The sequence below is a fragment of the Malurus melanocephalus genome, unplaced genomic scaffold, assembly GCF_030028575.1.
Source record: "Malurus melanocephalus ecotype Western Australia unplaced genomic scaffold, MMel_1.1 scaffold_342, whole genome shotgun sequence".
Taxonomy (NCBI): Eukaryota; Metazoa; Chordata; class Aves; order Passeriformes; family Maluridae; genus Malurus; species Malurus melanocephalus.
Window position 1 is genome coordinate 402,458 of NW_026623574.1, and position 15,303 is coordinate 417,760.

The window sequence follows — 15,303 nt, forward strand, 5'->3', positions numbered from 1 at the left end:
GAATAGAATAGAATAGAATAGAATAGAATAGAATAGAATAGAATAGAATAGAATAGAATAGAATAGAATAGAATATTGGAAAGATCTATAATGGTCATATAATCCAACTGTCTGACCACTTCAGGGCTGACCACAAGTTAAAGAAAATTTTTGAGGGCATTGTCCACATACTTGTTAAACACTGACCATCTTGAGGCACTGACCACCTCTCTAGCAAGCCTGTTCCAGTGACTGACCAGCCTCCCAGTAAAGAAATGTTCCTTAACGTCCCCAGTTGTAGCCTCCCCTGGTGCAGTGGAACAATCCCACTATAAAATTCAAGCTTCCACAGCCACCAGTCTTCCATTTATCCCTTCCTTACCAAGTCAAGACCTTTTTTACCCCCTCTTCCTCTGTGAACTGCAGGGTTCCACTATGCCCCTAAACAGCACCTTGCAGGCAGCAAGAGGTGTAAAGCCCAGATTCTCCAAGAAACTCCGTAGGTGGTTGGTGTTCCTGGGTCTTTGAATGAAACCACAGAATAGGGAAAATCTTTACTATGGCAACGAAGGGTTGGTGCAGCTGCTCCTACAAAGTGGTGGGGGCGGGGAACAGAGCTCTTCCTCATGTCACAAACACTGCAGACCACATAAAGGGTTGTGGGGTGTGTAGGTAAGCAGCGTGGGTAGGTGCGAGAGCAGAGCTGGGAAATCCTTACATAAGAATGTGTCAAATATTTTGGTGGCTGGTGATGTAATTTAAATGCTGTTTTGCCATTTGGAAACTAAACTTGCCCTGTAGTTTTGAATGTTTTTGAAGTGGCACTAGTCATGTGGGTTTTCATTCAGCATATGGTGGAAAAAATTCAATTCTTTCTTTGTCTGACACAATTTTGAAATCTCTCTTTTCTGTAGTCATAAGGCTGGATGATCTTGAATGCAAAATGATACAATAAATTTCTCCTATGGATTAAACCCCAAGTACCTTAGCACATGGATGTGCATCATTACCTAAAAATTACTCTCATTCTTGTCTCCTTAAAAATTTCTGGAAGATTTTCTATGCAGTTACAGTGTTCTTTTAACTTTTTGTCTATCATGCTACCTAAGATTCAGGTAGAAATCCTTCGTAATATAAAGTAATATAAAGTAATATAAAGTAATATAAAGTAATATAAAGTAATATAAAGTATCAGCTCAATCAATATTTGTATTAAAAGCTTTGCAAAGATGCTTCACCTGAGATACAATTTTTTTTTTAATCTGCATGGAGCCTGCTCCATCCTATGAATCTATCCTGGAGTGTCATACATGTATCCTATGAACACTGTTTTCCCTGTTCTGTTCACCCCAGTTATGTTTGCACTCATCTGGGCTGCACTGTGAACATTCCTATTTAAGTCACCATGGTCTGATTACTTTGTTTAAATGCAGCAGGGCAAAGAATTTTTCATAGTAAGGTATCCAAAGATGCAAACCCTCCTGAGAATTTAGCATGTAAGCACTTTAAAAATCCCTCTACCCACCTATCTACATTTCTAGGCACTTTTAAAGAGCTATTTCTCAAAAGTCAGATATCATTTATTTCAACTTTATGGAGTTGCAGTTGAATATAAGAGGATTTGAAGGTTGGTGACATGAGCAAATTTATTTCTTTTTTCTTTTTGTTTTTCTCGTTCTTTGCAAAATATTGCATATTTACAGAGCTATCAAAGTAGTAGCAGAGGCACTGTCAGGCTGAAATTCATATTTGTTTCCAGAAATGCAGAAAATGAAGTGCCAAAGAACTTTTCCCTAAACAAAATTGATGATTTGTTTATCAGTCCTATTTGCTAAAAGCTGTGGGTGAAGTGAGCTATAAATTAGCAATGGCTGCTGTAATTATGCAGTGGTTGTTGCATGTCTGACTGGAGCCCAGCCTTCCCCTTAACTAACCTCAAAGCATTTAATATGGAAGTTTTCTTTCCTATTGTGTGCCTTTTAAACCAGCTGGCTTGCATAACTGTGCTGGTAGGGTCATGTCATTGAACTCTCCCAACAGAGAAGCAGGTTATGTTGACTTAAGTATTACTAAAAAATAATCCTCAAACCACCTCACGGGGAGGCTTAATTTAGTATTAATTTCATATCTGCTATTTCCAGAAAACTGTTCCTTATAAAATGAAGTAACCATGGAGCTTCTATTATTATTATTAGTAGCAAAAATAATAGCTGATGAAGTTATCCAATGTTCTCAGGAGACAGGTATTATTATAATGTTAATAGTAATGAGTAAAATGAGGCACAGAACGATTAAGGCCAAATTCAGCTGTGTATGAATTGCCCAAGGTCATGGAGTCATCAGCTGTATGCTAGGCATAGCACAAAAGCAAAACAATAACAAACCAAATCCTTAATCATACTCAGTAGCTTATTCACAGAAGAATTAACTTGTGGAAAAGATATTTTTCACATGGTTTCCATCCGTCTTTTGAATTATAACATCATTTTGTGTCTCCTGTCAAGCAAGACCTTCCTCTGTTTCAGCAACTCTGTTTAGGAGTTCTTTATATCACTCAAGGGAATAGTTAAGGCTTTGTCTCTGATTAATAAGAAACTTCTTTATCAATGATTTGCAGAGGAGGCACCGTGCTTTTCAGAGAACAGGAGAATTATAAAAAGAAATAATCTGAGAAGGGATCAAAAATTCTCATAACAGCCCTAAAGTTACTTTGTCATTCCCTCCTGTACTTTTTGTGCTGTGGCTCATCGGGTACTTGTTGGTAGGACAAAAATTAGGTGAAGTTTACCTATGTCTTCATTTTGCTTCTTTCCTCCAGTTCTATTCTTTTTTATACAGATTACAGGGATTTTAACATTAAAGTTATTTATAATCCTTATTATCTTTAGACTGAAGACATCAGATACTGAGTATCTAAAACTAAAAATCTGTGGATAGTTGTTCTTATTCTACTGATGTCTCATATGATACCAGCCATGCCAAGAGTTTTTAATCTGCTCTGCAGGAATCTGGTTCAGGAGAGATGTAAGGCAGTAGTACAGACTATAGACCCTGTACTGTTGGTTTGACATTGTTTCACTGACAACAGTTATATTTCACTAACTACAGCAGCGGTATTGTACAAAGATGTGCAGCTACTACAGTCAGCAGAAAGTCACTTTGACTCAATGGCACAGCACATTTCATTAGCTCTCAGATTTGCAAACCCATTGAACAGAGGATCAGAAATATTGGCATTGGAAGGGTGGTCACCTCACCTACTTGTCTGTTTAAAGCAGGTATAGCATCAAAACTAGACAAAGTTATCCAGTTAAGTTTTGAATACCCCCAATGATGCAGCTTATGGGTGTTTATTCCAGCACTTGGCTCTCCATATTGTGAAGGATTTTTTGCCTTCAGTCTGTCTCAAATTTCCCTTGCCACAGCCTGTGACCTGTTGACTTTTGTCCTTTCACTGTGCATCTTTGGTATCAGTCTTCTTTGAAACATATCTTTGGGAGAGAGAAAGAAAATGGGGTTAGATTTCTTTTAGCCTTCTCTTTCTCATGGTGAATAAACATTAGACACTTAAACCAGCATCCCTGATCATATTCTGCTTCTCAGAAGTTCTCTGCCAGAATCTCTCCAGTTTGACATTCCTTCTGTGCCCAGGCTCGAACCTGAAGACTTTGTGAGCATAGCTAAACTCCCAAATGTATTTTTTCAAATGCCAAATAGTGGGGAAATTTGACTTCCCCCCTTCTACTGGCTATGCTTTTGCTAGTGTGACCCAGAGTGTTGTTAGCCTCCATCACTGCATGTGTACACTGGTCATTCCTATTATCACCAGGACAACTAGCTCCCTTTGGCACAGTTTCTACCTAGCAAGTCATCCCCAGGCTGTGCCTGTGCACAGAGTTGCCCTGGCCCAGTTGCAGCATTAGCAGCCGTCACTGCTAAACTTTATGACATTTCTGTGATCCTTTTTCCTGCTTTGCTGAAGTCCCTCTGAACAGAAGCGCTCCTTTCTGGGTGTTTGTTCCCCCTGGATTGATGTCAACCCCAAATTTGCTACGAGTGGATTCTGTCCCATTGCCCACGTTGATGATGAAGATGTTCAATGTAATGGAGGACTGTTCCATCTCAACTGCAGGAATAGATTTTGAAAAATGTTTCAGTTCTACAGCATTCAGCAGCAAGGAATTAATGAAGATTTTCCATGCTGTGGCAGAAGCATCCATTTCTCTGTTTCTTATGACTGTCTCAGGGTAAAAGCTGCTCATCTCATAACATATTCAGTCTGTCACAATCCATTTCCTTAAAGGCAGCTGCCAGGCAAGATTCATATGGATTCATATATCTGGCTGTTGAATGCATATCTCTACAGTCTTTGTGATTCAAAATCCATTGATAAATCAGCAAAGGTTCTTCTCTTCATTATTCTTAATCATTTCCTTGTAGAACATAGTGGTAAAAGTTGCAATTGCTACCACCAGAGAGATTTTTGTAAAGTCCTTGCTAAAATGATGGCATTTCTGTGATGTGTTCCCATGTATTGTTTGGCGATCACCTTTACATACATTTTGTATTATCTGAAGCAAAAAAAAAGCAATAGAGTTACAGATTACCATGGCAACAGGTATAATTCTATTTCCTTTGTTTTGTGAAGCTGAAACAGAGGCAAAGGATTGTTTTATTGAATAGTAACCATGGATTTTAAAAGACTTGAATTATATGGCATGTGGTCATGTATCTACAACTTTTACTGTGCCAAGCAACTTTTGCCAGCAGAAAAAAAACACACCTGTTTTTTGTCTGAAAATGAGGTTAGGTGAAGAAAGGTTGCTAATGGTGAGATTTATTAGGCTGATGCAAGTATTTAGAAAGATAAATCAATCTGCAAGCACTTCTCTGTCTCCCACTTTTCTAACTGAATTTCTGATTTGCAGCTACTTTTGCCATATTAGTAAATACATTAAGGAAGCAGAAATTTCACTAGCTTCTTTTATATGCAGAAATTTGGATTGTGATTTAGAGAATCATGTCTCTCACTAAGAGCTGTTCCTGGGCCACAAAACCTCAAATATTTCCAAATATACATTGTGTATATTTATTTAGAAGCATTGCTTTTTAATGCATTGCTTTTTAATGATTTCTTATTTCAATTTTAAAAGAAGCTTATCAAGAATCTGGCTGTATCTATCTATATACATGATCATGATGTGATCCCTGTGAGCACACACAGTGGAGAAGAATAGCTATATAATTTTATATTCCAGCTTCTCAGTTGATTTTCACTCTGTAAAAGCTCATTAAAGGCAATGGAGCTACTGAAGTAAATATTTAATCAATTATGAATAAATTGCCTTGAATTAAATTAATGTGTTTATTTGTGTGCTCATATGTTCTGGCATATATTTAACCTCCAACTCCCCCCAAAAAGTACAATATGTTTCAAAGCTAAAACTTAATAATTTACATTCTTGTAAATCATATATATATACCTAGGCTCAGCATGTGTGATTCAAGATGCATTTTAAATGTGTAAAAGTAGCTAGTTAATAGGAAAGAACTGAGTCTGAGGAACTGAATATCTTTTGGAAGATATTGAAGAGTCATCTGAGAAAACTTTGCTACATAATAGTCATTTTAATGTATTCTAAGTTTGCTATTTCTTGTTTTTAATTGAAATGTCTTTGTGCAACATATAAAACTAACTTCTGAAAATGTCAGGAAGTGGAGGTCAGCCAGACTGTGTATGTTACTGAATACCAGAGTCACGCACTGATAAGCTTAATGAGGAATATTCATGAAAAGTTATTGATGATTATTGTTTCAGAAAGTGTTCAGAAAATTGTCTTCTTGTCATTTTATTAAAGTTCATTGGTCAGCAAGTTCTGTATACTGAAATGAAGAAGCTAAAAGAAATTTGATTTCCACTATTATGTGTAATTGGAAACTACTGATCTGTTTTACACAATAGAAGAAAACTTCATAAGAAATCTCATGAGGTCCAAGTCATTTGCTTTATCAGAAATAATGAAAGTCAAATAACTCTGGAGTGAGGAGTGAATACAGATAGTAGAGATTTTTAGAAATCAAATTTTTCAGCCCCAACCTTATTCAAGTGGGGTTCTCCCTACTGGGGACAGTCCATGTTCATCCATATTTCACCTTTCTTGCCTCATCCTAGTGAGAGTTTTTCAAGTCTGTTCTCCACTGAGAGACATTTTTCATACTATGGCTTCTACCACACCAGTTCTAAAGCAAAATTCTATGAAGTCAGAAAGGCTGTCCTTACAGTGCTCTCGAGTAAAACACTGAGACTTCAAGGGTCCCAAATATCTGTTTAAGATGTGCCATATCTTTTGGGAAGTAATTCCATGAAAGTAATCTTGTACTTTGAAGACTTTGCCAGAGCATATGAGGTTGAGGTCAGGCTCTAGTAGCTTTGTAAAAGAGAGGACTACTCAGCAGAGCAAGGAGAGTGGAAAACAGACAGAGGGAGGAGGACAAGACTTTTTATGTCAGCACTGATAGCAAGCCTCGCTATTTTTAACTTTGGCTTGACAAAACTCATGAAAGAGCCCCTTCTGGAGCAGCATAACTTTCCAGCTGAATTCCCCAGAAAACTCTTGCTCCAAATGCAGAATACAAGTCTTTGTTGATGGTCTCTTTCTTTGATCTAACTGGTGCATTTCAGTTCAGTCGTTTCCACTTCAATTTCTTTATCCTTACCCTGTTCAGAAGACAGATCTGGGACTCTCCCTGTTCAGTAAAACCTCTGTAATTTTAAAGATGACAATCAGTGACTGATTGAGGATGGAAGGGACTCCATGTCCCCTGGCTCAAGCAGGGCCATCAAAGCTGGTTGTCCTGACTATGTCCAGATGGCTTTTGAATATTTACAAGGTGGGCGACTTCACAGCTTTCCTGGGCAATCTGTGCCAGTGCTTATTCAACCTCACAGTAGAAGTGTTTCCTGATGTTCAGAGGGAATCTCCTATGTTTGTTTGAGGACATTGCCTCAGGTCCTGTCACTGAGGCGCTGTAAAGAGCCTGGGTCTGCATGCTTTGCGCTCTCCCTTCAGGTATTTACAAACATTGACAAGATGAAGCCTTCTCCAGGCTGAACAACCCCAGCTCTCTCAGCTTATCTTTGTAGGAGAGGTGCTCCTTCCCCTGATCATCTTTATGGCCCTTTCTGCAGCTCCTCTAACAGGTCCTTGTCCTTCCTTTGCTGGGACCCTCAGAGCTGGATGCAGAACTCCAGGTGGGTCCCACAAGGGCAGAACAGAGAGGGACAATCACTTCCCTCCACCTGCTGGCTCAGTTGTGGTTGGTCTTCGGGGCTGCAAGGGTACATGGATGGCTCCTATTTCATGGCAACAGAAAGGAAAAGCAATATCTGCAAATAACATCTGTTCAATATTGGATTCTCTATTATATATATGTATATATATATATATAAACAAACATGTATTTCTTGAATAAATTAGTTCAGTTGTGTTTGTTTGCACTAAGACCTGCTGTATAGTCAGGCTTGAAATAGTAGTGAATGGTTTTATGCAATGAAAAGTAGATTAAGTATTTGCTTACGTAAACTAAAATGGCTCAAAACTTTGAAAGATGTAAGAATCTGAGCTTCTACCCTCACAGAAATTATTAGTTTCCAGGAAACTTCTATCACAAAAGGAACAAACCTGCAGTTTTGTGAAGGAATTGGGGTGAAGACATGCAGCTTACTGACATTCAACAAATGTAATCCCAATGTGCTATAAAATCTATCTAATTTTCCTCCAACAGGAATCCATTCTTTCAGACAACATTGATCTATTGTGAGCTTCTTTTAGAGGAAAGAAACAATAAAAGAAAAAAACCCAACACACTTCCTCCAGAAAAGGAGCAAAGTGTCCCAGTTCTCTCTTTATAGTGTGGCCAAGGAGAATACAAAAAACAATCAGCTCCTTTTAATCTCCCTTCAGAATACTTTTCTTCCACCATTGCTTTATTATTCATTCACAATGTTATTCTACCACCAAAGAATAATCATCATCCACCCTGGCACCATAAAGTGGTTTTACTATTTTATTTTATTTTTTGTCCATAATTGATTACGTAACTCTCTAAAGGGTAATAGCAAGGTTGGAATAGCTACTGAAAACCTTAATGTTAGAAATATATTATAAAGGCTGAAATCACTGAAATTACTTTTACAGATAGCTTTTCTGCAGGTTTTTTTCAGAGGATTTGTGAGGTCATATATTGTGATGGGGCTCTTGCAAATATTATGTATTCTGTCAGGAACATCAAGCAGGATAAAAATGTAAAAATAAATATAAAGCAGAGTTTAGCAAATAAATAGTATGCTGATATCTGTAAATGTTTATATTAATAGTATACATCTTAAAGTAATGAACACAGTCCAAGTAAAATATAACTATGTTCTAAGCAAGCTAAGTGATCATGAACAAAAGACTATAGAGAAATTATAATCGAACAGTATTAGTAACACATCACCAAAGGAAAGAATGTTCTCACTGTAATTTCATAAGAATGTATCCTGCATTCAGTTTTATTAAGTATTTTCAAAGAAGGATCAGTCTAGTTACTATGCTCCAGATCTTACTTTTATAACACAATGTGGAAGTGGATCAATAAAGAGACGGTATTCAAAATGATAAATTGGAAAATTGTTTGGAGAAGCAGAATTGATTTCAGCAGAAACATAGGCAAAACTGTGTTTAAGAAGGAACAATCTGCTTTATAGTACTGGATGAGAACCGTTTTTTGTAAAATAGATCTATGTGTCACAGTGTACAAATTGAATATGGGATGACAGTAGCTGTTTTTACAAAAAAAAAGACAAACATACCCTTTTTTGGTCATGATGAGAAAATAAGAAAACACATTTTAAAAAACCAAAAAACTTTTCTCCTGCTTGTTCTCAAACTCAGATGATATCTGAGCTGGTACCTCTGCTGATGCTACCTATTATATTATGTGATTCTTAAACTCTTGTAATTCTTTACTGTGGGTACCAGTGAAATGAGTCTGTGTCAGCTAATTGACACTTGAGAGGTGAAATATATTTCTTAAGCCCTCTTTCTGTTCAAGGCATAACACACAAAGCAAGCTTCTTTAGAATTAGAAAGAAAAAAAATCTAAATAATGGTACTTGATTCATATTTCCAGACTACAACTCTTATTAGTCTTCTGTGACCTAGTTCTCTTGCTATTTGTTTAAAGACACTAATGAGAATTTGAAATGAGACAGAGGGTTTTATCCATAATAAACTAACCTATTTTCAGAGCATAACTGTAAAAAGCAAACTGTCCTTATTGTAGACTAAAAAAAATTTTGGAATGTACTATAAATTGCTCAGTTTGTCTCATCAAGCCAAATGTATTTTCTGTCACCTTCAGTGTTTTGACTCTTTCATGAAAAAAAGAAAAAGAGAGAATAATATACTAAAAAGATCAAAGCTTACAACCCAAATATAGTTAACAAGCTCCATTCCTGGGATTGTATTCATTATTGATATCAGAGTAACAAATTTATTGAAGTCAATGGAGATGGCCTATGAGAATTAAAAGAAAATTTAGTCCTTAATCCTTTCACAGAAGACCAATAATGAAAAATATGGGAAGCATCTTCCAGTGACACATTAATAGACTTCTTTTTTTTTTTTTTTAATTCCTATTTTTAATTTCCTGTAAGAATTATAAAGTTGTCACTGACAAAGCAAAGATTTCATATGACTCAATATTTTGGATATTTTGGTTCTGGGTATTGAATTTGGATACAGGAAAGAAATGTAATGTTCACTGTGTGAGAGATATTTTATCAGACATTCTGGAGGAAATGGATGAAGCCTAACTGCTCGGTGTTTCGTTTCGTGTCAGATGACAAAAATGCTTCAGTGATTCAGGGTTTTTTTATATTCCCAACACAGAATTTCCTGAGTTAAGGTGGTTTTGGTGTATACATTTCTACTTTTCATCTAAGTTCTAATTCCATCATCACTTTCTCCCTCATAAATTGGTAAAAAGGTCAAGATTATGGTTTTTATTTCCTGAAGTCTCATCAGATTTGGTAACTATTTGTAACCAAATCATTCTAGATGCATGTTTAATTTGGTGCATTGCTTTTACTTTCCTCTATTAAAATCAGTACATGGATGCAACACAGTGACCACCTAGTCTAAACCCCATGCAATGAGCAGAGATGTCTTCAACTCGACACAGACCAACCTGACCTTAAATGTATCCAGGGATGAGGCATCTACAACCTCTCTGAGCAACATGTGCTAGTGTTTTACCACCCCCTTCATAAAAAACTCCTTCCTTTTTTTATTCTTCCAAAGCTCTAATGTGTGCAAATAAAGTTCTTCGACCTATATTGGTCGGATCAGGCAGGAATTAACCACCTCAGATCAGGAATAATATGTTCAACAGCTTCTATTCAGTGCATGGATTTAGCTTTGAGATAAGAAACTGCAGTCAAACTGGCTCTATTTACTGGAATTATTTTTTCAGAATGCATGCTAAGGAAATGTTTTGCCTTTAAGTTACTTTTTGGGTGAATAAATTATGAATAAATCAATGGTGAATTGAAGTTAGATGATTTTATGTAATTTTCTTCCTCAACAAAGTTACCTGTTACCCTTGCTCTACAAATATGGTAAAATATTATAAACAGTTTGTTACTGCTCTGATCTCTACAATTAAGGAAATTCTGTGTATCAATAAACATTGAACACCTAAGCCTCCCTAAAACTGCAATTCATGTCATAATGCTTTCAAACTTCTTTTTTTAATGGACTAAATGTTTCTGCAAGCTCTTTACTTCATATCAGATAGCTTCTAGTGATGATCTGCACCACTGACAAATGAAATGTAATACTTGGCTATAAATGAGCAGAAAAGACATTAGCTGTAGACATGGAGTTATTTTGATGGCAGTTCTCAAGGAAACAAGAACAGCAGTAATTAGAGCAGATAGATCTGAGGCAAAATATATTCCATGCATCAGTGTGTGTAAATACCCAAAATTTAAATAATTTTAGGTCTTTGGGTGGATACTGCCTCTAAATTTGGGGGAGAGTTGGGGTGTGTTGTTAAATTACAGAATAATACGAGTTTGTATGGTTAAAAAGGACTTTTTTTTTTTTAAATTGGCATTATGGCTCTGAATGAGGAATCCCTAGGAATAAATGACTAAACCTGCAGTAAATGATCCAAACCTTAAATACCTTCTGTTCTGTAGCTGAACACTTTGAAAATTAGTTTCTAGGCACACCCTCTCAGAGTACCATCTTGGTTCCACCCCTGAAACGAAGAGGTTTTTCATTCTAAATCTTCAGACACAATTGATCCTTCAGTATTGATCCTTTCACACATCCTCTGAAAAAATTATGCTCAAAGTGTTATGGTGATTTGTTAGATCCCAAAAAAATATTGATCACGTTTTATATTCTGTAAAGCCAGAGATACAAAAAATTTGCAAGTGCATTCTTTTCTCTTCTTGACACAGAAAGCATAAGCAGAATATCCAAAGAGGTTGCTGCAATGCACAATCCTTCATCTTTCTTTTTTCTATGTAGCATTTTCTTGTCTTTCACTCACATCAACAGTTTATTAGAGCCAGAGATCTCTTTAATAAAGTTGACATTCCTCCTGTCAGGTTTCTGTGCTGTAGCTCTTGTACACAGGAACATTTACCATGCAATTCACAATTTCAGTCACACGAAGTTGCCCAGACAAGGAAAATCTGCTCTTGAAGTTGGAGCCTGCATGAGATGCCTCCTCTTCAAAGGAGGATTAAGAGATTAATGACTCTCCATTGCTAATTCTCTGCTGGTTGTCTCAGATTCTCTCTTAGCATCTTTCTGGGTATTCAATCCAATATAGAGGCTAAATGACCAAAAGGAAATGTGATTGCAGAGGGGTTTAAGAATTCAGGCATATGCTAATCCATCATTATCATAAAGTTAAAGGAGGAAATAACAAAATCTTGGCAGCAACAAGAATAGCTGTAAATAAATAGGGACATATTCTGATGTTCTAATATCAACCTCTGCTGCTGAACCTTTATACCCAGATAACTTTTGCAGCTTTTTCCTGAGCATTCACAGGGCTGATGCTTGTAAAAYGGTTTAAATGACAGTATAAAACCTGTGGTAATTAAGAAAATAGTATGTTTATGGCAACATATGTTCAATTTAGTTTTGACATTATTTATCAAATATGCTTATGTGTGACCTTCCATTTGTGTTTGCTTTGGCTTTTAGCTCCAGACCAGCCTGTCTGAACCAATGACTTTATCCAAGTCGATCTCACTTCCTCGTAGTGCGTACTGGCATCACATCACCCGGCAGAACAGCGTTGGAGAAATCTACAGTTTACAAGGCAAGTTGCTTATAGAGCCATATCCATTAGCTTCTTTCCATTTCACCAGGATTCATGCAAATTACTTTTCATTTGCACTGGTTATTTTCTCTCCRTTTCATTTTATCAGTTGTCAGGAACCTCAGCATGATTCCCAAATTTACATAAAACAGGTTTCTTTTAGTCATTTTGTAAACTAATGGTGAAAATTATTTCTAGAATCACCACATAAAGCTGGATAGACAATTTGGCTCAATGTAGCTTCTCGGTAGCTAATGAATGTCAGGTTGTTTTAGTATTTTTTACCAATAAGATGGGGCAAGTATTTGGGCAACATCAGGGTGCCTAATTAAATCTACATAAAGTGACGATATGAGTTGCAAGATTAAAACAAAGTAATTCTAGRAAGAAGAGCTATTCTTGGTAAATTTGCTTGGCAAATCACATATATGAACTGTTGACTCAACTRACTTATATTCCTTCAACAAATCATCGTCTTCTGTCTATGGTTTCCTTTCATATGTTTAGATTTGCTTAAGCCTTTAAATGCTATAATTAGCCTAACTTGATGATGATGATTCACTGCTCTTAAGCTGAAATTGATTTGTGTCTTTTAGGAAACTGAAATTATTGTTACATTTAAGATGCAGACCTTTGAAAAATAGCCTTTCATAAACATATCACTTTGTATTACTTCTAAAGGCCTTAAGGATTTTGTTYCAGTTCTCTCTCTTAATTATTCATTTGCATAAACAATTTACATTTAGATAGGAGGTTAGAAACTACTCACAAACAAGAGTACCWAATGCAAGAAAGCAGTACATGTTTTCATGAAAATATATAGAGTATATAGATGAAGGACATGAAAYGTTTTGTTTTGTAAATTATCACACAAATTAAAACTGGCAGGTGAACTGCAAATTCAGTAGGTGACTCTCTAAAGGGTACAGCATTTGTTTCCCATCATCCCCCGTACAGCAAAGTTAATTTTTAATCATGGTTGTAGTCTTACATTTAAATGCCAGTAATAGAAAAAAAAAACAATCTTCCAGAAGCTGTTCATGAAAAAAAAATTGTATATCACCTTACAAATATTCATCACATCCCTGATACCTTTTCATGGACCCAATAAGAATGCAAAAAWGTTTATTTGTAGAGATGTTAGATTTCCTCTGCTCGTGATCTTGATGTGTGTTTTCTTCATCATCAAGATAGTAAATGTATTATATTCACTGTCTACAATGTTTTCTTCCTTGTAAATGACCTTAAAAATAAAAGCAAAACTTCATATGTAAAATAATAATTAAAGTATCTATGCCACCTAGCTATGCAGGATTCAGCATATTGGAAGTRTATTATTAAAAATGCAAGAATTTTACTTTCTGGAAGTACGCAGATTTTATTCACACTTCCACTGAAACATGRGACTAATAAATATTTCAGAACTTAAGGTTTTCATTTCTCCTACATGTACTATGATGACTGAAGCTTGAGAAAGTGTAGTTGATTTCAGGAGAGACTAATTCAGTCTCACCGGTGGGCTAGGAAATGCATGCAAAGACTCTGGCTGCAAAACTTTTCCATGCGAGAATACCATTCATTATCTGTAATGAAAATCTCTTTGAAGCTTCTGCTGCAATTACTAATTAAAAGCRATGAATTTGTGCAGAAGGTGAAGGGAGTGCAGAGCACACCTTTTCCTCCTGATACCTTGTCACACTGATAGTCTTTGCAGCTGTCAAAGCATCAGCCCACAGAAGCTCTGTGGATGTGGGTGGAAGGTGGGGAGCRAGGAAGAGGATTGTGAGCATCACTTCAGCCCTCACCTCAGCAGAGCAGCCAGCTGAGAGGAGCTGCTGCTGAGGGAAAAATCCTTTGCTGCTGCCAAAATCCCCTCTGAGCTTCAAAAGCTKCATTACACCTTCAGAGAAGGAGACCTTTCCTTCAGAGGATGATCCATCAAACTTAGTTCTACCCTTCATAGGTATTTATGACAAAGCTTTGCGAATTCACCAAACAAATTTGAAAATTCCCCACAAACTTTTAAACACCTCACAAACTGTAAAGAGAAATAACTCGAGTGGTGTCTACTTATATCCAGATGACTACCAGTATCAGTAAAGTAGTAGCCCAGCTAAGTACAAGTGTTTCCATAGTGGCAATTTTTTTCAAACTTGCAGTTTGAAGTGACTAGAATTTAATTAATAACAGCTGGTGATGTATAAGGAGAACTGAATACGTGCTCATACTGCCTTTGATAAATTGGCTCTTTGGGAGTTATTTAGCAGTCAAATTTAACTTAATTAGTGGTGTGCGTTGATCTGATAATGAATGTGCCGTGGAGTAAGAAGGTAGGGGGTTTTGTGATTTTTGTTTTTTTAAAAACTACATTTCAGATGAGAAAAGGCACTTCAATAAATGGGTGCTGGGTCTATCACGCTCCATTAGCCCATGAAAATACTTACATGTAAAGACCTATAGAGATTAATACACAGAATAATGGACCTAAAAGAACACAGGTTGCACAAAATATCTTAAAATAAGATGGGCTATTTTCCATTGATAATGCAAATATTGCATTTAATTACAGTTCAGAAATTGATGTGTCCTTAAATTTATTTTTATCAAAAGGTTATTTAACTAACAGAGAAAAAAAAGAGAAAAAGAGTGCTACACCATTTTTGTGCGACTTATGACAGAAATTAATTGTACATTTTCATAAATAATAGCTCTAAAAAAAAAAGTTAAGCCCAACAAAAGATAAACATTCATAGCTATATTATGCTCCCCTATAGATCATGATCTAAAAATGATAAAAATGAGAAGCCAAGAGTAAACTTACTAACTGAAATCRTGCTTAAGRAGGAAAAAATACAAGAGCCATATAAGCATGTAAAAAATACCCTGTCTGTTTCCTTATAATTCAGTGTTTATTGTTTGTGTATATTGTGAAAT

The 15,303-nt window shown here is 36.2% G+C and overlaps 1 protein-coding gene across 1 annotated transcript in view; it reads left to right on the forward strand.

The window, feature by feature from the left end:
* Window positions 1-15,303, forward strand: part of DOK6 (docking protein 6) — a 235,673-nt gene that overhangs the window by 183,706 nt on the left and 36,664 nt on the right. The window contains exon 7 of the mRNA XM_057378150.1: window positions 12,252-12,369. Within this exon, the coding sequence (XP_057234133.1) occupies window positions 12,252-12,369 (118 nt within the window). The remainder of the gene's footprint in view (window positions 1-12,251; window positions 12,370-15,303) is intronic.